The 25,642-nt window shown below is 37.8% G+C and overlaps 2 protein-coding genes across 2 annotated transcripts; one reads left to right on the forward strand and one right to left on the reverse strand.

Moving 5' to 3' along the window:
* The first annotated feature begins 580 nt into the window (after positions 1-580).
* LOC104230384 (UDP-rhamnose/UDP-galactose transporter 3-like) lies at positions 581-6,656 on the forward strand. The gene is made up of 5 exons (XM_009783175.2): positions 581-1,182; positions 2,285-2,469; positions 4,613-4,813; positions 5,846-6,007; positions 6,121-6,656. Exons 1-5 carry the CDS (start codon positions 1,053-1,055, stop codon positions 6,466-6,468), a joined length of 1,026 nt encoding a protein of 341 aa, XP_009781477.1. The 5' UTR covers positions 581-1,052; the 3' UTR covers positions 6,469-6,656.
* A 9,212-nt stretch (positions 6,657-15,868) lies between these two features.
* LOC104229516 (uncharacterized protein At1g76660) lies at positions 15,869-19,650 on the reverse strand. The gene is made up of 3 exons (XM_009782169.2): positions 19,133-19,650; positions 16,869-17,946; positions 15,869-16,480 (listed from the first exon to the last, which is right to left on the reverse strand). Exons 1-3 carry the CDS (start codon positions 19,187-19,189, stop codon positions 16,272-16,274), a joined length of 1,344 nt encoding a protein of 447 aa, XP_009780471.1. The 5' UTR covers positions 19,190-19,650; the 3' UTR covers positions 15,869-16,271.
* Between the last annotated feature and the right edge of the window lie 5,992 nt (positions 19,651-25,642).

A 25,642-nucleotide genomic window follows, 5' to 3' on the forward strand; every position in this document is an offset into this window, starting at 1 on the left:
TATATTCTTTGCTCAATGATTAGATGATGTTACAAATGATTGGGGTCCCCTTTATATAATAAGGGAATCCCTAAATAAGGTATATTTTTATTTACAGTAAGAAATATTCTTGGTACAGCTGTCTAACCGCTTAGTACAGAATCGTATGATCTTATTCCGGGATTTGAGCTATGATCTTGGGGACGTAGCAGGAATCTAGCTCATTCTGTTACAAACCCATAACGGTACTATTTCGGGGTCGAGCACATTTGGCCTCGGTATTCCTCGAACTCCTATCTCCGGGCATTGCACTCTGCCTTCGAGCTCGAGTCTGGTCCATCGGTTTCGAACTCAACCTTGCCCGGACTCAGGCCTAGGACGGAACCTCGAGCCTATAAATCGGAGGCATATGATTTTGACCGTATACAATACAAAATGTATATATACACAATAAATAAATAAATAAAAAAATTTAAAAAAAAAAAGAGAGGAAAGAGTTTGGAAAAGCGGCAAGATCTCGACTTGTAGTGATGTAGCATCGAAAATGACGGTGGGAGAAAGTAGAATAGTAGATGTAGAATACAAGGTTAAGGTTGAAATATTTTACGAGGGTGAGGAGTAGAAGGAAAGCAGCGAGTATTAAGCGTCAAAATTTTAGAACCTCGAGGGAGGCAGAGAACACACACACACGCACACGCTCTTCTCTCTCTCCTCCAATTCCAAAATTCAGATCTTCACTTAATTCCCTCTTACTTCTGTCCTCTCACACGCAAAGAAACACATCCCACATGCCCTTCTCTCTCTCTACAGGACAAAGCAAAGTGAGTAACTTTTACTGACACAAGAGAGATATACTACTAATATAGGTAGCAATCCCATTCATCAGTTTCCTCACATTTTCTGGATCGGCATTTCTCACAATTTGAGATCCATTGATCTCTGCTGTCTACTTTGTTTTGTCCTAAATTCCTGCCCCTCTCTGTAACGAGTTGGGTGGGTGGGTGGCTGGCTAGATCTTTGCTCAATTTTACTTGAGCATATACAACTGAATTTAGTTTAATTGTCTTAGCAATATGGAGAGCGAGAAGAAGGTTTCTCCGGTATCAGACGTGGGGGCATGGGCGATGAACGTTGTTAGTTCGGTGGGAATTATTATGGCCAACAAGCAACTTATGTCCGCCAACGGTTATTCTTTCACCTTCGGTAATATTCCTCAGATCTCGTTCTGAATTTTTCATTTCTTATTTTTTTGATTGATTGCACAAAATATGCACTCTTTTCTCCCATACTACCTTAGCTCGTAGAGGTGGATCCACGATTTGAAGGTAGCGGGTGCACGAATGCATTTATTTATCTTAGACGTATCAATAAATACAAAATGTAAATGTCTGCATCCGGTTGATTCGGTCGGTTTTGGATTAATTCAGCTCAAGTTATTCGGTTTTCGGTTCATAAATAGACAATCTGATCCGAATCTTAAATTTGTATTCATAATATGTTCAATTATGAACCAAGAAGAAAAATAAATAGACAAGTATCCTATTTACAGCTCATATCAAGCTCAATGGAGCATATATTCAATTCTCAACTAGAAGCATATGAAAATTTAAACCTCAAATTTTTTACTTAATAGAAAAAATGTTTGATACGGGGGTGATATTCAAAAACTGAGGTATCAACAGTATAATTATTACTAGTACCTATAGGTTGAGATGAATTCAGATAAACTCTTTTATTAACTAGGCACGAAAAATCGAACAAGAAGGAAAATGGGTTGTATTATCTCGGTTATCAAAAAAAGAAATGGAGGCCGGATTGGTACTATTTCTGCAATTGCTTATCTGGCCTTAGACGGCACTTCCTGAAAATATTGCTTTTAGAACTTATCTGGTAAGATATAACATCTTTTGTTATGGTGGTTAAGTGGAGAAGCGTAGAGGGGTGGCCCCATATATCTATCGAGTTTTGTATTGTGTGCCACTGGTCTATAGGGATATTTGGTTATAAAAAAGAAGTCTTTTCTTGTGGTATGGAAAACCTTTAGCATCAGGCTTTATGTGCCTTATTACATCAGGCTTGTCATCAGTTGTTATTAAAAGGGCAAGGTGGTAGGCTTTATGCCTATCTGGGGAGAAGATATATATATTTATGTTATTTTTGCTTTGTAGAAGCATGCATCCAGCTGAAATCTTTTAGTTGAAGGACATAGGAAGTACATGTTACTATCCATTTGATCATATAATGTATACGTTCAATTCCAAATGTTCGTCCTGTCATTTTTAATTTCATGGTTTGTTTCCTCCAGCTACAACGTTGACTGGGTTCCACTTTGCTGTGACGGCGCTTGTTGGGATGGTGTCAAATGCCACAGGGTTTTCCTCATCAAAGCATGTACCTTTGTGGGAACTTATCTGGTTCTCAATTGTCGCAAACATGTCTATCACAGGGATGAACTTAAGTCTGATGCTCAATTCAGTTGGATTTTACCAAGTATGATATTGTCTCTTTTGTTGTATACTCTACTCGCTTTTGTGTTTTGTCCTTAACGTTTCTTGTTATGTCTTGAATTTTCTTCATATAGAAAAGACAAGTCTTGGATTCCCGTTATGTTGGTGAATAAGATTTGTTAACAACTTTATAATGCTATCAGCTTTCAGTCTCCTTTGGTCGGAAAAGAATATGATTACTAAAACAATTTTCACTAGAACTTTTCATCTGTTTCTTGCATCCCTTTGCTCCACATTTTGAATTTAGACCCTTAAAATCGTTACATATCAGTTTTACCTATCAGCAGAACAACAACAACAACAACAATAACAATAACCCAGTGAGTTCCCACAAGTGGGTTTGGGGAGGGTAGAGTGTACACAGATCTTACCCCTACCCCGGAGAGTAGGGAGGCTGTTTTCAAAAGACCCGGAGAAGAAATTGTTTGATATTTGTTTTAGGTGCATTGAAGTTACAAATAACAGATAAAACTTGGTACTTGCTGAAATTTTAGCTTCAAGTTACTATGGTCCAAGTATGTATGCGTTACTAGCTAGCTATGAAGGGTGTACTTGGAACAGCTTTTACAAGATGATCCCAAACCTTTTCCTTTTCGAAAAAAGGATTTCGTTTTTTTATTTTTTCATAAATTAGTTTGCTAACTAATTAAATAAATAAATGTGTTTGGGACCGTAGTTGGTGATATAGTTCATGATCTGTTGACGTGGAGTTAACTAATATCTATCAGTATCTTCATCATCTGAAATGATAACTTAGTTTTGCTTTGAAAGGAAGAGGAGGGAAAGAAAATAGGAAAAATGAGAATGGAATATAAACTAGGGTTAGTAATTTTCTTTATTTGATTGGACATTGGTTTAAGAGGAAAGTTGCAGGAAAGGGAAATTTATGTTCCCTACTTCTCCTTGATTGCAAATCAGTTAGTAGAATGAAAACCAATAATAGAAAGAAAGGCTGCTTTCCCTCATTCCTAGGGATTCATACATATAATTAGCTGCAGTGTTGTTTTTGCTCAGGAATTCAATTTAGTCTCATAGTTCTCCTTTAGTACTTATTTTTTTATAAGGATATCTCCTTGGTAATCATTACAATTGATTATAGTTCTTAGCAAAGCAAGTCCATCTAAACCTTTTAGCATGTATTTGATGAAGAAAAAGTGGTTCAATGAAGTTCTTTTTTCTGTTATTTTTTGGGGATGGAGTGCCAATAAAGTGTGCCTTTTCCCAAATGCAGGTGGTCCAATGAAGTTCTTGTATGTGCATAAACTTCTAGTAGGTTTGCATCCACTAGGACAGTGACTTTAGGCTCACACTCCTATTGCAGAAGTAAATTTGAAGATTAGTTGGTCAAAAATATTGATGTCAGTTCCCTTTTCTGCTGAAAATTCATTTAGGTTTAAAAAGTTATCATTGGCAGACTTTAATGGTTATTGAGTTTTTAGCATTCAGAGTAGTTTTACTGACCGAATTGTCTGGATGCAGAAGAGCTTCTTTTTTTTCAAAAATGATTAACAAGGATTTGAAGCATTTATTCTTTTTGGCCTGATGGATCATTTACATATTAGATCTTTCTTTATGGTCGTAACTCTCATATATCTACTGATAAGTTAATTAATTTTGTGCACACTAGCACCACCGAAGTGCTTAAATGTCTTCTAAACACTCAAGCGGGGACAATAGATTCATGAGCTCCTCTATGCGTTCCTTGTGTATCTCTTTACACCAAAAAGCAGAGCATCTTAAAATCTTTTTGGAAGCTGACTCTGCACTAAGAAATACTCTATCTTCTGCATTGGTATTGTTCTGCCCCTCATTCATCACACTGTCATATTCATGTTCAGTGTCTAATGAGCTGTTTGCTGATGTGTTCCTTCATGTTTGTCTCATGTTGATCTTTTCATTGGTTATTGCTTTTTAGAGAAGAGTTAGTTCAAAACTGCTAGCAAGCAGAGAAGAAGTGGATCGGTAGTCGTTATTTGAGCTGAACCAGTTGCTTTTGTTTTACTGAACTCCAATAAGTTGTAGGTTAATATGTATTATAGTATACTAGCAGTTAGCACTTGTTTTATTTTTGTTCCTTGGTGAAATTTCATTTTATAGGCCTAAATTTTTCCATTTTATTGATGTAGATCTCAAAGTTGAGCATGATTCCAGTGGTTTGTGTGATGGAATGGATCCTTCATAGTAAGCGTTACTCGAAGGAGGTTAAAATGTCGGTTGTGGTTGTTGTTATCGGTGTGGGTGTCTGCACAGTAACTGATGTCAAGGTTAATGCCAAAGGTTTTATTTGCGCTTGTGTTGCAGTTCTGTCGACATCATTGCAGCAGATTGTGAGTATAGTCTGGCTTCATAGCTTTACTGGAAAAGACTGAATAATTAAAAAGATTCCCCAAAAGAGAAATATTTGGTGTGGATCTGATTTAAGATCGCTAGCATCAAAAGTTTAACGATAAAGTATGTTGAGGTTTCTTTTGTGATTTGATTCCATCTATTTAGGTGGGTTTAATATGTCTTTACAATCTTCCTTAGTTTTTCTTTCTGAGGGACAAATTAATTTATTAGGGAGGCTGCGATAGTGCTATCGAACTTTTCTATCCTTAAAAAAGATGCCCTCTTTCTATGAGAAAGCTAAAGGGCAGAAGCCTAAATTTTTTTCCCTTTTTCCTTTCTTTCCTTTACTCTCTATAGAAGTGATGAAAGTTGGCTTTTGTTTTTGCTTCTTGTTATAGCGCAGGGAAGAAGTAATTACTCTATCAGACCCCTTTATGCGTGACAAGGATCCCTTCTTGTTCTATAAAGCTAAAGGAAAGAAGTCTCAAAATTGTCATGTATTGGTTTTAATTGAGGGGTAAAAAGGGGAGAAAGGAAAACATAAAGTCGACTTTTTTATTTGCTCACTGCTTTGGTCCCTGTTCAGTTGTATCTAGAGCAAAAGCGTGCTTCTTGCAATTGCAGAGTTTAGAAACAGTTACCAGAGATATCCTGTATCTTCAATGCAATAAAGAAAGAATTTCCTGCTGGCCCAATATATATACTCCCTCCCTCCGTTTCAATTTGTGTGAACCTGTTTGACTGGGCACGAAGTTTAAGAAAAAATGAAGACTTTTGGAATTTGTGTGGTTATAAAAGCTTCTCATTAGGGGTAGAATTGTAAGTTAAATTGTTTCCAAATTTAGAAAGGAGTCATTCTTTTTGGAAAAGACCAAAAAGGAAATAGGTTCACATAAACTGGAACGGAGGGAGTATATTTTATTATCAAGCTCTCACTTTTTTCAACCAAATTAGCTTGTTGCTTAATTCTTTAACCCCCATCTCTTAAACTTGTTGCATTTGTGTGATCAAACAATGGTTTTCTGGTGCAGTCAATAGGCTCTTTGCAGAAAAAGTACTCAATTGGATCCTTCGAATTATTGAGTAAAACAGCTCCGATACAAGCTTGCTCCCTCCTTGTGCTTGGTCCTTTTTGCGACTACTATCTTAGTGGAAATCTATTACTAGACTACAAGTATACCTCTGGTGCAATTGTAAGTATCAACCAATCTTTTCATTCCCAGATTATGATGCATATTTGATTGGTCCTTTTTCTGCCTACTTAGCTTTATGTGCTTTGATCATTGATGTGTGGCACTTTCTGCAGTTCTTTATACTCCTGTCGTGTTCGTTAGCTGTTTTCTGCAATGTGAGTCAGTATCTCTGCATCGGGCGATTCTCTGCAGTTTCCTTCCAGGTTCTAGGCCACATGAAGACAGTGTGTGTGCTGACTTTGGGCTGGCTGCTCTTTGATTCTGCATTGACTCTTAAGAACATTTTGGGTATGCTTGTTGCTGTTGCCGGCATGGTGATCTATAGTTGGGCTGTGGAGGTTGAAAAATCCAACACCAAGAGTCCCCATGCTGCCAAAAACAGCTTGACAGAAGAGGAGCTGAGATTATTGAAGGAGGAAATGGAGAAGACAGACGTTGAAGTCGGTCAGTCCAAGGCCTAAATTGAGGTCTCTATTGTTAGCCATCACGTAATATAGCTTTTTGGATCAATTTGCATGTAGTTTATACTATTTGTTGCATTATTCATTGTACCTCCTACGTTTGGTCCCAATTTGGTGGTGACCTTGGATTGTTTTGAATAGTTACTGAATATTTTGTTCTTTATCCAAGTCTGCCAGGGTTCATGCCATTTAAGCTATTGTTATTTTACATAATTCGTTTGACTTAATTTCAAGTCACGACCCACGATAACCAGTGCATAGTAATTTATAATAAGTCAGTAATAGGCAAGCAGAGAAGGCTTGATACACACCGAGTGAGATCTTGACATGGATCTTAGATGATTAAAAAAAACACAGAAAAAAATTACTGTATACTGTAATAAATTAGTTCATGGAAGTTTCTCTGTGGAAGTTGATTACAAGTGACTCACGGCTTTGGTTTGGTAGTAAAAATGTAATGTCAGATTTGTGGATTAAGCTCAGGTCATGAACTGCTTCTAACAAATCTACCGGGTATCGGACCATGCGTCGATAATCCTCAGAGATTCTTCAATTATCCCAAAGAAAAGAAGTTCCATTATCTATCGACATTGGGTACGAATTCTTCCATGGAAAAAGTAAGCTCAATTCAACGTCGACTGAAGGGTAAGGCAACCCGAGCAGTCGCTTTAGGCCCCCAAATTTTAGGGGCCCCATTTTTCATCGATGGTAATTTTATAAATTAATTTTTTATATAAAAAAATTGACTATCTTAAGGTTAAAAAATATACTATTTTAATACAGTAAAGAAATTTTTTTTTTAATTTGTTACTGATATTGACAATTGAGATTTGAATAATCCGAAGCGTATAAAAATATTTTTTATTTTTTATTTAGTAGGTAAAAATTGAGGTCACGAAATTATAAAAATTTGAATTTTTTTTTTGACTTGGCCTCGATTAAAACATAATAACCACTCTGACATGATAGTTTAGACTTATTTTCAAATTATATAACGTTAAAGGAAATATTACAAGTATAAGATAAGATTTTAATCGACATACTTAATAAGATAAACAAGACTTGATTTTCTGTCAAATGCCTATATTTCTTATAGCATAAAATTACTATAACACTTACATTCGGGGAGAAAAAAATTTCAAATTAAAATTGATAAAATCTTGTATAGGATCAATAATGTCTCACGAGTAGTTAAATGTATTGAATTAGAAATATTATCAATTAAAAAAATTATTAGAATAACTCAATTATAAAAAAAATTATTAATAATCTTGTATCTAAAAAGGTTAGGAAAATAAACTTCAAATAATATATAAAAAAGATTTTAAAAAAATTAAGGTCTCTTCTTCAAATTTTGCTTTAGGCCACTAACTATGTTGAGCCGCCCGGTCATTATTCACCAAGTTCTAAATCGTACGCGATGATCTTTCGGTTTTCTAAAAAAAGAGGCCCTAGTATGAAGTGTGCATATGATAGTAACGGACCAAGAAGCGGATAGGCATATATGATAGTAACGGACCAAGAAGCGGATAGGCATTTTGTCTATGATGTTACTCTTAATCCAGCATTATTGCTGGTCGGTCGATCCCATATAAGCAATAAGTCTGTATATTCAATCTCACAAAAAGGAGAATTAAAGGCCTCTCTAGGCAGGGGCGAAGCTAATTTGGTTGAAGGGCTTCGCCGAAAAATTATACTACGTATAAGGTACAATATTACTTGTTATAGATTAAAAACAGACTTTGAACACCCTTATTGAATTTCCTGGCTTCGCCATTGTCTTTAGGTAAGTGTACCATTCCGTCTCGTTCTTGATTCATCAATTTGAAATGATTCAATAACAAAAAATTATTAGTACCATTAAGAGAAAACCATATTAAGGAGTATTTTAAGTCTCTAAAGCTAATGATTATGACGATTAAGCCAATTATAACCCTTGATCGGAGGGAATGGAGGTCGAAAATTAAGGTAGGCGCTTAGTGGATAGTATGTTTTCCTTGTCCATACCAGTAGTAGTAGTAGTAGTGTTAGTCCTGTACTTCCTTATTGCTTAAGTTTTCTTGCTATCTTGCTGACATTATTGCCTATTGCTACTTGCTTTTTTTCCCCATTTTTTCTTGAGGGGAAGGTCTATCAAAGACAACATTTCTGTCTTCTCAAGATAGAGTTAAAGTCTTTGGACACATTACCCTCTTCAGACCCTACTTATAAGATTACACTGAGTTGGTTATTATTGTTGTAAGCCAATTATAGGGTATCTCAAGAGTAGAGTCTCAAGACTAGCAAATTAAAAATTTCTTAGTAGCGCTACATCGTGTAGTTTGTAATATTTGCAAAGAACCAAACAGATGAATACTCTAAATTTGAACCCTAAAGTTAAAAATCCTCAGGAGCTCTCAAGTGTTGAAGCCTATGTTTAGCCCTACTAATTAAGCGAGTAATATCAAATGGGGGGCCAAGGTTAGGTGCTTATCTTAGAATGATGATCCACCAACAAGTTTTAATAGTTTAAAAAAATGGTGATATTATTCTGTTTGTTGATCAAGAATTCTAAGTCGATTGATTGTGGATCCCAATTGTTAATATCTTAAATCAGAGAAAGGTTAATCTTTTTACAGAAAGAAAGGGAGGGGAAAACAGGTGAAAATGTGTTTTTTTTTTGAATTGGTAACTATTGTATATATTATAAAAATCAGTACATAGGTTGCACTGAAAACCAAATTTACATAGAGAGAATTTCTAGATATTCTAATTTGAGACCTAGCAGGATCCTAGTATGTCTATGATTGTCAATGTATCTTCTGTGTACATCTGTTTGCACCAAAAACAAAATAGAAGAATACAATTGAGTTTGATCTTCTGCAGTGAATTGCTTCTATCTTCAAAACATCTAGTATTCCTTTCCCTCCAGACTGTCCACCAAATACATGCCGGAACAGTCCTCCATCTATCTCTACTAGTTGCTTCAGCTCCAGCTTCTTCCCAGCTATAGATGACATCTTTAATCCTGTATGGCATTGACCATGAGATACCCCTTAGACTAATAAAGATTTTCCATAGTTGGTCTGTAATCTTGCAGTGTAGAAACAGATGGTTGACAGTTTCTGCATTTTCCCCACACAGAAAACATCTTGAACACAGAGAAATTCCCCTTTTTATGAGATTATCCTGGGTTAAAACCGCCTTCTTTGCTAGTAGCCAAGTAAAGCAGGCTACCTTGTATGGAATCTTTGTTTTCCATATATGTTTCCAAGGCCATGTGTCTACCTGTTGATTATCATGATTCAAAATCTTATATGCATCCTTCACTCGGTAAATCCCTTTGTTGTACCTCTTCCACCATATTGAATCCAAACCTTCCTGTAGTCCTGTAAATGCTTCCAGCTCTTTGTAGAGGTCAGTTAATCTTGTTATCTCCCAGTCATTCAGCTGTCTTCTTAGAGCTATTTCCCATCCTTGACAACTCCTCATATCAGCGACTGTCTTATGCTGGTTTTGTGCTAAACCGAACATATCTGGGTATCTTTCCTTTAAGCTTCCCATTCCTAGCCAGTTATCATTCCAAAATGATGTGTTCCTTCCGTTGTTCACTCTTATGGAGGAGTGATTCTTCATTATTGGCCAAAGTTCTCTGATTGATTTCCACACACTTACTCCATATGATGTACTGACTTTTTTTGACACCCAGTTGTTTTCTTCACCATACTTGGCTTTGATCACTTTGGCCCATAAAGATTGGGGTTCTTTAGAGTACTTCCATAACCATTTAATTCTAAGAGCCTTGCTTTGATTCTTCAAATTCCTTATCCCTAATCCACCTTGTTTTTTATCCATTGTTGTTGTCTTCCAATTGACTAAATGGAAGACCTTTTTCTCCGTATTGCCTTGCCAGAGGAATGTTCTTCGGAGTTTGTCCAATCTCTGTAAAATGCCTGATGGAATTGGGAACAAAGACATCATGTAAGTTGGTAGAGAGTCTAATACTGAGTTGATTAGAACTAGCCTACCCCCCAATGATAGGTACTGCGATTTCCATCTTGACAACTTCTTCTCACACTTTTCTATGACTGAATTCCAGATTTCTTTTGATTTAGATCTTGCACCAAGAGGCATCCCAAGGTAAACAGTTGGTAGGGACCCAACTTCTCCTCCCAATATCTGAGTCAGTTGCCCCATGTTGTTAACTTCATTAATGGAAAAAATATTGCTCTTTCTCCAGTTAATGTGTAATCCTGATACTCCTTCAAATAAAACCAAAATGATCCTTAAGAATCTAAGTTGGTCTTTTTCAGCATCACAGAAGACTAGAGTATCATCAGCATATTGGAGATGTGTGATCTCTAGATTGTTAGCCCCACTCCTGTTTACCTCAAAACCTTTAACCCATCCACTGACTTTAGCCGTTTTGATCATGTTGTTCAATCCTTCCATGGCTATGATGAATAAAAAGGGAGATAGAGGATCACCTTGTCTGAGACCTCTGTGTGAGTGAAAATAACCTTTAGGACTTCCATTTATAAGAATGGAGAATTTCACAGTAGATATGCAAAATTTCATCCATCTAATCCATTTTTGCCCAAAACCCATTTGTTCTAACATTCTTAGTAGGAAGCTCCAGTTCACATGATCATAGGCCTTCTCGATATCCAATTTGCATAAGATTCCAGGTTCTTTCTTTTTTATTCTTGAATCCACAGCTTCATTGGCAATCATCACTGCATCAATTATTTGTCTTCCTTTGATGAACGCCATTTGTTGAGCATCAACAAGTTTCCCAACCACCCTCTTAAGTCTTTCAGTTAAGACTTTTGAGAGCAGTTTGTAGAAGCTCCCTATCAGACTGATCGGTCTGAAATCTCTCAATTCTTTCGCACCTGTCTTCTTTGGAATCAATGCTATATATGTTGCATTGAAGCTTTTCTCAAACATCTCCTGTGAGTGGAAGTTGTTTAAAGCCGCCATGATATCTTCCTTCAAAATGTCCCAACACTTTCTGAAAAAACCCATTGTGTATCCATCTGGACCTGGAGCCTTGTCACTTGCACACATCTTCAGGCTGCTCAGCACTTCTTGTTCCTCAAAGTTACTCTGTAAAGACTCCCTTTCCGATTCAGAAATGCTTGGAGTATTTTCGAAATTGACTGTTGGTCTCCACTGTTCAGGTTCTGTGTATAGCTCCTTGTAGAATTCAATAATCTCGTTCTCTATTCTTTCTGGATCCTCGATTAAGTCATGTCGAATCATTATTTGGTCAATGTTGTTGTTTCTCTTGCGTGCATTTGCAGTCCGATGGAAAAATTTTGTATTCCTATCCCCTTCTTTGAGCCACAAAGCTCTTGATTTTTGTCTCCATGCAAATTCTTCATTCTTGAGTTGCACCTCCATCTCCATTAGAGTAGCTGCTTTCCTGACTGATTCCTCCTCTGTCAACGCTCTTAGTTGTTGCGTTGTATCAAAATCTGCTAGTTGACTTAGCAATTTTGATTTCTGCAGTCCCAGATTGCCTTCGTAACTTCTGCTCCATTCTTTTAGCTTGCCCTTGAGAGCTTTTAACTTGCAAGCTAAAATGTAATCAGGTCTTCCTGAGAATTCAAAAGATCCCCACCACTCTCTAATTCTGTCCTCAAAACCTTCCACATTCAGCCACCAATTTTCAAACTTGAAGTATGATTTAGTTTGTTCCCACACACCGCAGTCTAGAGCCACAGGTGAATGGTCCGAAATCAGCCTTTGTTGGATAGTTTGCTTGATGTTTCTGAGTCTTACATCCCATTCTTCTGAAATGAGAAATCTATCAATTCTTGAAGCCGCTATATGATTGTCCCATTTGAACCAAGTATAGTTTCCTCCTTCAAGTCGAAGATCTATCAGCTCCATATCTTCTATAAAATCCGAAAACTCTACCATCGCTCTGGACCTCCTTGAGCATTCCCGTTTTTCAGAAGAGTACCTTGTAACGTTAAAATCGCCACAAACCGCCCAAGGACCTTCCATCAACCCCCTCACTGCACCAATTTTACTCCATACTTTTTTCTTTTCTATTCTACAATTTGGAGCATACACTCCTGTTATGTGACATTGAAAATTCTGTAGAAGAGCGTCAAACTTGCATGTCAAAGTGTATGCCCCAATCTGTAACACCTCCCCTTTCCATACTCTGCAATCCCATAACATCAAAATCCCCCCTCTCGTGCCGCTAGCTTCTAAACTTGCATACCTAACCCATCTACCACCCCATATTTGCCTGACTATTTCCTCGATATCCCCCTCGACTTTTGTTTCTTGCATGCAAATAATGTCTGCCCTCCAATTCTGCACTTGACTTTTTATTATCTCCCTTTTCTTCTTATCATTTAGACCCCTTACATTCCAGGAAATTACTTTGATCCTCATATAGAAATAATTGATAGATCTCTTCCCCTACTCCTTTTCCCGTCACTCTTGAATTTGACATCGAAAGAAGTCAAACCTTTTAATTCCAGTGATCCTTTGAATCTTTGTTTCTTCACCTCCAACTCTGTCTCCACCCTTCTAACCTGTCTGCAGCTGTCAATTTGCATTAACAATTCCAGTGCTTCTTCTTCATGTCCTTGGAAATCTACTCCAAACATTTTCCCCAATTTGATCATATTTTGATGGACCCATATTGTTGCATCCATGTCTTTATCCAATAATGGATTGTGTTGCTGAACTGCTAAAGGATTCACCTCCTCAATTTCCCACTCTTGAATAGGGCTAAATTGCTTTAGATGTTCCAAAGTACATCCCACGTGATCATTCCCCATCTTTGAGTTTATGCTTTGCTCCCCTTCCTTCTGTTTCAATCTTGCTAAATCTACTCCACCTTCTGGCTGACTGCAACTGGAAATTGTTTCCTTTTGCATACTTTCACAATTCACAATAAGGTTTTGCTCCCCTGGAGATGACTCTTTTGCCCCCGAGTGAGAAGGTCCTCCTATTTCCTCGATATAAGGCTTCAGCCCAGTATCAGAGAACTTACACGAGAGGTCATTAAAAATGACTTGTGCAGCCATATCGGGGTCATAGGATTTCAGCTTGACTTTTGACACTCTACTGTTTTGATTCCTCGAAGTTGAACCTTGTGTAAATTGACCACTTGCCTTTCCTTTACCATTGTTTAACTCATACCGTGTCTTTCTTTCAGCCCAGATTGGGATGAAAAATTTGGTACCGTCTCTTACAATCCCCACCTCATTGGGAGTCTTCCTGCCATCACCAGCAATTTTGATTCTTGCCCACTTGAGATGGTTTTTGAGATCAGTTTCTTCTTCTGTAGCTAGCCAACCCCCACAGAGATCTCCTATTTCTTTGAAGATCTTTTGTGACCATAAATGTACAGGAATCCCCATGGCTCTAATCCAGCATGTTTCCTCAATTTGTGAGTTTGGAATGCAACCGGCAGTATGATTCCACCAATCCAGATGAAGCTTGAATTTTTTCCATCTCCATTCTCCTTGCACAACCTGCTCTGCCATGAATCTGTTTGGAAATTCAAAAAGAAACATGTTTCCTGTCATTTCATAAATGTTTACTCCGTATGCTTTGTTCCATGACGCACTAGCCCATCGCCTTATGTCTGCTAAAGTGGGTCTCTCATTGATTTCTTCCCCAAAAGACCCGATAATGCATCTTTTTAGTAGGTCTGTGTCCTCTCCTCCAATAGGGTCCAGAACAGAGATACCACCATTGCTCGTGCTGACCCTTGCCTCTCGAAGCGTATTGGATTGCCATTTACTCTCCTTAACTGCTTGGGCATAAGGGAAATTGTCCACAGTGTTTCTAGGTGGTACTGTGGGATTCAACTTGATGGTCTAATATATGAATCTCTCTATCTTAGCTGCTATGTCTTTCCAACCAGAATTCAAAGTTAACTCTGGGATTATAATCACTGACCTCCCTTCTCCCTTCAGTGACAGGATACTCATATATCTTCCATGGGTGTTAAATTTCCTAGTGCAGAAATGTTCTGTCAATTGCTCCTTGTACTTCCATCTCTTCACTAGATTATTTTGATCTGTCGACGCTTCTTTAAGTGTAAAGCATATCCATTCCATTGCCTTTCTACCCATGGATGATCTTCTCATCATGTTGCGGCTTCTCTCCGCCCATTCAAACCAAGTGTCTTTGTTGGAGTTCCATCTGGTGATGTCAAAAGATTTGAATCCTGCGTTGAAATATATCCTGTTGTCTCCCATATTGTACAAATCAACTGCTCAGGTTCTGGAATTTTAGGAGTTGTTTAGAAGTTATCACAGTGAGCTATAGAGCTTGACAAAGAAAAACAGAACCCGGAATTTCTGAACAGAGAAGGGTTCCCCGCCACCGGAAAAAATAAAAGTTGTCGGAATTCAGAACTAAATGTATGGATGTACTCGGAATTTCCCAGCGAGTGTTCTGTCCAAATTGAAAATTTTGAAAATTGGCCGGGATTGGGCTCACGCGCCGGCGCGTGGTTTTTGCCTCCCCGGAATGAGCCGCGCGTGGTGGCGCGTGCGGTGTTGTTTGTCGGAGCTGTTTTCAGAGGGTCGGTCGGAATTGAATATCCGTGCTAATGGTGTCTATGGATTCTCAAGATTCCTTTTTCTCAGGCTCCTCGGGGAGTGTGCCTGAGAGCTCGAGAAAGTAGAGAGAGAAAATATATCAACTTAGTTTTTACACCAGGTGAAAATGTGTTTTCAGAGTCAATCGTCTAAAAAATGTCTATAGTTTTTGATGTGTTAGCAGATTGTTTTTGAGAAATAATAAATAGGAATAGCTATTTTGCATATTCACGGCTTATGGCTAGGGGTGTACATGGATCGGGTTGGTTCGGTTTTTATCAAAACCAAACAAAATCAATTATATCGGTTTGGATTGGTTCGGTTTTGTCGGGTTTTTCGGGTTTTTTTTATTACATTTATTTCAATCTTACTTTATTAAAATTATAGATAAAGCTTTGATAAGTGAATGTATGTTTAGTAAATATAGAAAAAATTAACAAACATGAACTATTAAAATATTGTAATGGGAGAATTTTTTTAGTAACAAATGATAGTTATTTTCTTAGTCGTCTAACAATAATCTTACATTAATTTACGCTTTCAAGGTTAATACATGAGAGGATCCCAAATATTTCTATATTTTCTAAAGAAAAATCACTATAAAGTCTTAAAAATAAAATTTATATATTTATATGTCGATTTGGTTCGTTTTTTTTTACTCAATACCAAACCAAGTCAAACCAAATCTAGTCGGGTTTTTTAATCGATTTGGTTTGGTTTTTCGATTTGGTGCGATTTTCCGGTTCGGTTTGAACACCCCTACTTATGGCTACTTTATTGGTAAGAGATAATACGAGAAAAAGAGGATCAGAAGTAGCACATCATTTGGTACTGTGAAATAATTGTGGATTCTCATCCAATAAATGGTGTCTAAGAGCCAAATCATCAAAAACATTGTCTTGAAAGCAATATACCTGGTTGAAATGCATACATCTCCAAGGACTTCAAGCCTAAAGCATTTTGAAGCAAGCATACACAAGCCACTGTACAAAAGGTTCCAGGATCCATTCCACTCCTAACGACGTTAATAGCTGAAAATATATAGCTAGGACTTTTGACATACATAACTTACGGAGGACCTTAAAATATAGACAATACATTCTTCAACAAAACAGCGGAACACACGAGGACGTAGGGGATTTCTGCGACTGAGGTTAGATCACCTGTGAAAGACCCTCAACAAAAGCAAAAGAAGAAAACCATGCAATTTAGCAAATAAGACTAAGATTCTAAAGAGTAGTGCTACCATGCAATATTGCCTTTTCTTTCTCTCAAGCTTCTTCCTCTCCTGTAGTCTATCTCCGCATCAGAGCTTGATAAACCAGGGTCATATTTCCGACTGAGTCTTAAAGTTCCCATTTTGGAGAAGATGCCTTCATCGTCACTCATAGCATGCTTAGCAGGTTCAATTTGCTTAAAAACATCTACAGATTGCTTTGGTGACATATGATCTGTGGATGTAGAAGATAGAAGAAGAAGTCAGTCCAAGTCTTTAACAATATCCAGATCATACAGAGTTGTTTAAAGATCCCGGAATATGTAATGGTTATTGTAGAACGGCCAAGCTTTTGATTGCAATAGTAATAAGCATATAATTACTTACTAGTGTTCCATGAATATTTTTAAACTGAATTTGGAAACTGTAAAGTATAAACAATATAAATACTAGCATGAAATAAAAGGAACCTGTAACTACTATTAATGGCAGAGAAACCAGAAGAAACATAAATCTTGAAATCTCATGATGAAGGTCAGAAAAAAGAGAGAAAATCCATTTGACCATATCTTCATACCAACTGTTTCTATTTCAAACTAGCAAGGGAGTAAAAGATCGTGCACCTTTCACGCAATTGCCTGCTCCTTCGAAATGATTTATCCCTGGTTTGCAGTGCTGAGGAGATGCCATATTAGAGATATTCCCTCCTTTTGTTCCCTCAGCTGTTGACATAGTAAAAGGGATCATGCTAAAGGGATCATCTAATGCAACATCAGAAATCTCCACATACTGTGTTGTAGTAACAATCTCATCAGCACTGAATCCAAAGGATGCTCTGTAAGCTTCAACTTCCTCTGCATCTTGTTTAGAGGGTTTGTTCTGCCTACTCTGGTGGCCATTCCCGTTATTTGAATAAGCATCAGATTCTTTGGAAACGCTCAGCCTTCCACCAGAATGAGGAAATAAAGAATGGTCGATGTAAAATTGGGCAAATGTAGCTGGACAGAAGAAATTTGAATCTTGAGACAACTTTGAGGTGCTTGAATCAGGGCCTGGATGCTTGGCCTCGGAAGAAGGAATAGAAGGATCCAACTGAGGAAGTTCCCTTTCAGCATAAGACGATGACAGGCAATCACCTGACACCCTCGAAACAGGGGATCTGAGAGTAGTAGCAGGACTTCCTGGATAGAGAGAGTAGGTAGCTTGAAGATCATTAGCACCAATGTAGTTGGTCTTGTCTGTGGCTTTAACATTCACTGAAGAGGAGAGGAACCGAGCGAAAGGCACATCTGGGGAAGAGGGGGTAGTCAGGTGGGCCAACTCAGGTGGAGGTGTGAAAGGAGCAGTAGATGGCTCAGTGGTGAAGTTTGAGAATACAGGAGGGGATACCAACTGTGTCTCATGAGCATATGGACCAGTGGCAAACATAGCATTTGAAGGACCACCTGGCGAATTACTAGATAAAAAACAGCTTGGTGATTGAGCTGTTGAAGGGAGCGCTGAATTCGAAAAGGATGCTGGTGACGATGGTGGAGCTAAAAGAGCTGCAGTCTGATTATTCAACCCACCAGCTTGGGGTACATTCTGCTGATTTGGTAGCGAATTGGCCTCGGGAATACGAGATGAAGGTACTATACGCTTTCCACCTTTTTGTCTTCCGAAACAAGACAATCCTCCCAAACATCCTCCCCATCGTTTACGCTGTCAAAGATTAAAGCATTAGCAGTTGGGATCTAATTTAACATATAAACGGAAAAAGAGGGGAAGATGCCGTTTGAAAGGTGCTTAGCTAGTTTCATGCAATATCTGGACAAAAGCATTCACTGTGAGAGGCTGTCTAAGTGGTACACATGCAAAATCCAAGAACAACAGTAAAGAAAGATCATAAACACAAAATTCAGACCGAAGTGCAGAAATCATAAACAGCGAAAGTGATAATTCAGATTCTCTGATGGTATCTTATGTCATAATGAAAAACCACTTATTCTTTCTACCACCAGTTCATTTGACTCATGTATCAGCTGCATAATCCTTTTCATACATTTAAAAAAATACTATGGTCCACATACAGTTAAATTTTCATTACCAGCTCCCAGAGCAAATGCCACATGAGTAGCAAAGAGGCAAACCCAACATAGCTTATGAAGTAGGACAATTTTTCTTTGGAAAAATCACATTTACACCAAATAAACAAAAAAATAAAACTTGGTTTTAGCCTATCATTATCCTTGCAGCTCTATGCCTAAGAGAATTATTTTTGAGTTTAAGTTCTATGCACTAACAGTGTAAAAATAATTTATACAACCAGCTTACTTAAAAGGTAAATTATATACACCATCAGTGTAAGGTATTTTTTACATTATCAGGTTACCATAAAGATATTTACAGGTAACACTCCTAAAAATGTGGGATTTGTAATCATGAAATAAGGCCGATTACTTGTAAAACAGACCTTATGATTTAAAAATCCTTACACCGGCAGTGTATATAACTTGAACTCTCGCAAGTAACTCTATTTAATAGTGATAACTTATAATAAACGGTAAGTAACCTGCGGTTAAATTACACCGATAGTGTAATTTTTTTTTTTTACTTTAATACATTGTCAGTCAGTGCATATAACTTAAAATCCGTTTTTTATAAGTGAGAATAACTGCATTAATCACAGAGGAAAAGAGATCTATCACTGTGCAGAGCTACTATTAATTAGATAAATGCCATCCCAATTTGCTCCATTTCAACAAAAAAGTCAGATCTGCTTGGGAAAGTGATTCTAGCACACAATCTAAGTAATATAATAAGCCATAATAGATGCACAAATTTTAATCCACACACACATACACTAACACATATACAGAGAGAAAGTAGATCTGAAAAATGAGAGTACCCGAGAAGGAAGTGGCGGTCCTTGCTGCTGCGGAAATCTATTCTGCTCTGACCCCATTATATCTATTTAATTTTTTTTTTTTGCTTTTGTTTTACTTTCTAACTTCACAATTTCAGCAAATTATACTCTGCTACACAACAATCTTTCTCCCTCCTTTCTGCTCTTTTTCCTTCACACACACACACACTCTAACACATATACAGTCGAGTACTCAAAATGTAGTTATGTACAAATTTGTATATCAACCAACGACGCACAAAAAAATGCTAGAACAGAAGCTGACAATTCACAGATTTGGTAATATAAATTGCAAAAAAAAAAAAAAAAAACTCAAATAGATAAATACTTGGTATGTACTAATACTATATTCTATGTGAGAGAGAGAGAGAGAGAGAGAGAGAGAGAGAGAGAGGGTGGGGGTTGGTCTATTCTCTTCTTGCCAGTGGAGAGAGAGAGAGAAGGAAAGCACAAATAAAGCCAAATTGTGTGTGTGTGAAAGTGAAAGTGAAAAATGCGGTGGGAGAAGAGAGAGAGAAAAAGGTTGATGCTTTATGGGAAAGGAAAAAAGTTAAAGGAAAAATCTGTAAACGAAAGAAAAAAAAGAAGAGTAGCTATAGGAAACATATGGAGTCAGAATAGAACGGGATTACTGCGCTTTTGTCTCTTTTATTATTGATTGATATAACTTTTTATTAAAAAATTTTAAGCTTTTGAGTCATAAATTTGGGTAGAATTTAATCCTTCACTAACAAAATATCTATGAATTTTGATTAAAAGTTAAAGTATTACATTAATGATGAGCATTTTCAAAAAATAGTAATTGAACATCTGCAAAAGTTGCATAAAATAAAATAAAAGTATTTAGCCTATATTATTATTATTATTATTATTTTAACCAGAACCTGGCACCCAACTTAGCTCGAGGGATGTAGTCTGATGGCGTAGAAATAACACCAGGTAGCCGTTATTTAGGAATTAGTCAGTACATTCTGAGTTTTATTTTTTCGGGACAAAAACATTCTGAATTATTTTGAAATTAAGATTTTTAGTTTAAAATTACAGGACAACATAATTACTGGCTAATCTCTAAATAACATCTCCGAAAATAACTATATGTGCACTTGCCCCTCTGATGGCATGCATGATCTAAAAAGCACTAATTCGATTCAAATGAGCCTTATTAAATAAACTAAAATTAAACGACCATGATATTTCCCAAATATACACAAATTAATGGCTTATCTATTTTGGTACCCAAAATTAGTACTAAGCATAAGAAAGAGAAGAAGAAACAAAGCTATCTTCAAACATTAGATTCACGTTGGCTACTAATTTTTGCTCTTGTTCTTGAAATCCCTTACCCAGTTTATCTCCCAATTGATTTTGCTCTCCCTATGAAACAAAAAATGCAAATTAAATTTCTAGTACAAAATTTATCTAAAGCTATGTGAAGAATTTTTTTGTAGATCTGGACAAAAAATTAAGAAGATAAGCAGAAGAAGATTGATTAAACTACCAAAGGAATCTACCAAAAAATTCTCGAAATTTTTACAATCCAAGAAGATGACGGTCTATAGAGCCCTTTCTGTGTCAAAATTGACACAGAAATCTGATTGTTATAAGCTTTCATGATATAAATAAACAATAAAAAATGAAACCACATCATATGACAAAAATTTGTCCAACAAAAAAATCGAAAACATAATATTTGCTAAGCTACAATACTCCAATAACTGTAATATAAAATTCCAACAAAATATCAGTGTTCACTTGAAGTTTTGATTTTATCACATCTAAAGTCAAGAATAACCCAAAATCTTATTCTTATAAAGTTTCATAAGGTAACAATCAAAGACATGAAATCGATTCAACAAAAAAGTCCCAAAATACAAATTTTGCTAAGCTATATAAATAAATCTCCCAAAGAGATACCAGTTTCAAATAAATCTGATTTTTTATCACAAATGATAACAAAAGATTAGTGATAAGCTTATTGAAGAAGAAACAAAGCCATCTACAAACCTTAGATTCACATTGGCTAATAATTTTTGCTCTTGTTCTTGAAAACCCTCATTGTCTGTCTTCTACTGATTTTGCTCTCAGCCGCCTAATTTTGCTCTCTCGTGTGTTTCTGCTGTTTTAGAAGAGATTGATGTTTTACAAAATTTGTGCCCTAGGAAAAATAATAAAGTTGTCTTTAGCGACGGAAGAGATTGATGTTTTACAAAATTTGTGCCCTAGGAACAATAATATTATTTTTTATTAAAAAATACATTATCGACGGAAACTTCCGTAGAAAGGAGTTTTAAAATATTTTGATAAAAAAATTAAGTCTAGCGATGGATTTTCCGTTGCTAACTCCGTCGCTGGAGTTAAATAAATTTTGTCGCTCAACTTTTGTCGCTAAATCCGTAGATAAATTGAGGTCGTCAATATTTAGCGCCAACAATTAGCGACAAATTTTCGATTTCATTGCTATTCCGTCGCTATATTAGATGCTAACTATTTTTTTTTCTTTTTTTTTTTTGCAACGAAACTTTTATTCCGTAGCCAATCCGTCGCTAATCAGCGACGGAACAAAAGTTGTCGCTAAAATCCGTCGCTAATTGGTGTTTTTTTGTAGTGAATGGAGTTGTGGTCAAAGCTGTCTTGAGCTTCTGAAAGCTCTCCTCACACTCGTTCGACCATACAAATAAAGCACCCTTCTGCCTCAACTTGGTCAAGGGCGATGCGATAAATGAGAATCCCTGAACAAAACGACGATAATAGCCCGCCAAACCAAGAAAACTGCGAATCTCGGTGGCTGAGGACGGTTTGGGCCAACTCTGAACCGCTTTTATCTTCTTTGGATTGACTTGAATACCCTCGCTGGACACCACGTGTCCCAAGAAAGCCACTAAACTGAGCCAAAACTCACACTTGGAGAATTTTGCATAAAGTTTCTCCTCCGTCAATCTCTGTAACACAACTCTCAAATGCTATGCGTGCTCCTCCTGACTACGCAAATACACCAGAATATCACCAAAGATTATGACAAACGAGTCAAGATAAGGCCGGAACACACTGTTCATCAAATGCATGAATGTTGTTGGGGCATTGGTCAGCCCAAAAGACATCACCAAGAACTCATAATTGTCACGACCCAATCCCCGAACCCGGTCGTGATGGCGCCTCTCGCGGAGACAAGGACAGCCGGACCAAAATAGAACACCTCTTTTAAACAGTTAATCATCATAAACAGTAATAACATATAATATAATACTCATAAATTGCGGAATTTGACGATAATAACAGCTAGAACCATCCCGACACAGCTCAAACCGGGGTGTCACAAGTCATGAGCTACTACAGAATCTGCTATAGGTCTACAAAGTACGTAATCTGATACAACAGTCTGAAGAAAACATAAATGATAGAGGATAAGAGAGACAAGGGGTTGCGGACGTCAACAGCAACCTCGTAACTCCAAATCACTGCCTAGCCTGGAAGGAATCAACGCTCAGGTGCGGACTCTGCTATACCTGAATCTGCACACACGGTGCAGTGAGTAATGTGAGTACTCCGACTCAGTGAGTAATAATTACAAATAATGGTTGAAAGTATGAAAACACGTAAAGGCACAAAGCAATTCCATATCAAGCACTAAAATCACTTAGAGCAGTAAATTAGTGAAGAAATCAAATGATATTCCTTTTTAAAACAAGTAAAACAGGTAATTAACAAGTAGAAATCCACCCCTCGGGCACAGTATCAATCGCTCAACATAGTTCAGCCCATCGGGCTCACTCTCAGTACAGTATTAGCCCCTCGGGCTACCTCACAATCACTCAGCATAATGGTCAGCCATTGTTACCTAACCAAATTGCATCATACAGTGTCATTGTAACCACTATTTCAAATCACATGGTTACCCGCGCTCACTGTGGGTGTGCAGACTCCGGAGGGGCCCCTTACGGCCCAAGCTCTATATCAATCCACCTCGTGGCATCATCACTCAGCATATCCTCACATCACTCAATCCACTGCATGGCATAAATAGTATCTCAGGCCCTCGGCCTCATATCACTCAGCATATCCTCACATATGGCCCTTGGCCTCACTCAGTCCAAAAATCATCATAAGCCCCTTGGGCATTAGTAAAACAGTAGTTCTCAGCACAAAACATGATGTAGAAATATCATTTAAGTTTCAAATCTGAGTAAAAGTGGCTGAGTTTATAAAACAGTAGATATCAACAGGACTGATTTCAAATAATAAGTCAAGCAGTATGGAAACAGTGATAAAAATCCCTGAAGGGTTCAAATAGTTGGCACGAAGCCCAAATATGGCAATCAGCCCAAATCATTATGATAACAAATGAATTTCAGTCAAATATTCAGTAAAGTCATCAATCGGGATGGACCAAGTAATAATCCCCAGTAGTGAAAGACCCCACGCTCATCATCCAGCGCGTATCTTGCCTCAATATAGCACTACGATGTACAATCCGGGGTTTCAAACCCTCAGGACATCATTTACAACCATTACTCACCTCGAACTGGCTAATTCTCTAGCTCGCGACGCCTTTGCCCCTCGAATTGGCCTCCACGAGCGTCGAATCTATCCAAAATCAGAATGAATACGTCACAATATGCTAAGGGAACAAAGCCCAAGCGAAAACATTCAAAAAATATCAAAAATCTCGAAATTAGCAAAACCCGAGCCCCAGGCCCACGTCTCAAAATCGGGTAAAATTTACATTTTCCGAATCCTCATAACCTCACGAGTCTAACCATACCAAAATTATCCAATTCCGATACCATTTGTTCCTTCAAATCATCATTTTACATTTTTGAAAGGTTTCACAATTTTCTTCCCAAATTTCATCCCAAATCACGAATTAAATGATGAATTCAGTGATAGATTCATGTATTCTAGCCAAATCTGAGTTAAAATCACTTACCCCGATGAATTTCTTGAAAAACCTTCGAAAAATCGCCAAAATCCAAGCTCTCTAGGTCAAAATATTAAATAAAATCCAAAACCTCGTAATTATAGGTACCCCTCAGGTTTCAGCTACCGCGGGCCGCACTAAAACTCACGCGGTCCGCACAAGCCAGTGCGGTCCGCGCAAAGGCAGCCGCGGCCGCACAGGCCTCCCTCTACAGTGACAGGCATTAGTATTTTGGCAATAACTTTTGGTACATATGTCCAAATTGCAATATCGTTACCTTTCTTGAAACTAGACACTAAGGGCTACAACTTTCGTTTTTAAATCACCTCAAAATTCCATGTAGATCAAAAGATATGAGCTTTCGATTAGGACCAGCGGGAGGGTTCTTCATCGCGGCCGCGCCCACTTTTGTGCTGTTCGCGCGACACCTACCGCGGCCGCGGCAGCTTTTGTGTGGTCCGCACAGCACTCAACGTGGGCGCACCTATTTTTTTGCGAACCGCGTGAGTAAGTTCCGGGGCCTGCAACCCCTGTAGACCTTCTACAACTATGATTTTTGCACTAAAACATCTCGGAACCTACCCGAAACTCCCGGAACTTCAAACCAATTGTACCAACACATCTCATGACATCGTTCAAACTTGCTCAAAACTTCGGAACGCTCACAACAACATCAAATCACCAATTTAACATAGGATTCAGGCCTAAGAACTCCAAGAACTCTTAAATTATGCTTTCGATCAAAAGGTCTATCAAATCTCGTCCGAATGACCTGAAATTTTGCACACACATCCCAAATGACACAATGAAGCTACTGCAACTCTCGGAATTCCATTCCGACCCCTATATCAAAATCTCGCCTATCAACCGGAATTTGCCAAAATATCAATTTCGCCAATTCAAGCCTAAATCTTCTCTACAACTCCAAAACCCATTCTGATCGCGCTCCTAAGTCACAAATCACCTCCCGAAGCTAACCGAACCATCAGAACTCACTTCCGAACCTCTAACACATAAGTCAACATCCGGTTGACTTTTCCAACTTAAACCTTTTTAAAAGAGACTAAGTGTCTCATTTCTTACCAAATCCTCTCCGAACTCGAACTAATAAACTTGATCACATAAAACACGGATAACGAAGCGTAAAGAAGCTGAAATGGGGGAAATAGAGCGATAACTCATGAGACGATTGACCGGGTCGTCACATCCTCCCCAACTTAAACAAACGTTCGTCCTCGAACGAGTCAAGAAACATACCTGAAGCCTCAAACAAATGAGGATATCTGCTCTGTATCTCCCGCTCGGTCTCCCAGGTAGCCTCATCCACGGGCCGACCTCTCCACTGCTCCTTCACTGAAGTTATATCCTTTGACCTTAACTTCTGAACTTGGCGACCCAAAATAGCTACTGGCTCCACATCAAAGGTCAAATCATCATCCAACCGAACCGTGCTGTAGTCCAAAACATGAGACGGATCCCCACTATACTTTCAGAGCATAGAAACATGAAATACCGGATGCACACTCGACAGGCTTGGTGGCAAAAAACAAGCTCATAAGCCACCTCCCCAATCCTCC

The sequence above is a fragment of the Nicotiana sylvestris genome, chromosome 10 (assembly GCF_000393655.2).
Source record: "Nicotiana sylvestris chromosome 10, ASM39365v2, whole genome shotgun sequence".
In the NCBI taxonomy this organism is placed as follows: Eukaryota; Viridiplantae; Streptophyta; class Magnoliopsida; order Solanales; family Solanaceae; genus Nicotiana; species Nicotiana sylvestris.

Bases quoted from the DNA above. Each gene is read 5' to 3' on its own strand.
- LOC104230384 (XM_009783175.2), top strand. From the start codon at position 1,053: ATGGAGAGCGAGAAGAAGGTTTCTCCGGTATCAGACGTGGGGGCATGG. The intron at 1,183-2,284 runs GTAATATTCCTC...TGTTTCCTCCAG, and splicing joins CGGTTATTCTTTCACCTTCG to CTACAACGTTGACTGGGTTC. The intron at 2,470-4,612 runs GTATGATATTGT...TTATTGATGTAG, and splicing joins ATTCAGTTGGATTTTACCAA to ATCTCAAAGTTGAGCATGAT.
- LOC104229516 (XM_009782169.2), bottom strand. From the start codon at position 19,189: ATGGGGTCAGAGCAGAATAGATTTCCGCAGCAGCAAGGACCGCCACTT. The intron at 17,947-19,132 runs GTACTCTCATTT...AATCTTTGACAG, and splicing joins GACCGCCACTTCCTTCTCGG to CGTAAACGATGGGGAGGATG. The intron at 16,481-16,868 runs GTGCACGATCTT...CTACATCCACAG, and splicing joins AGCAGGCAATTGCGTGAAAG to ATCATATGTCACCAAAGCAA.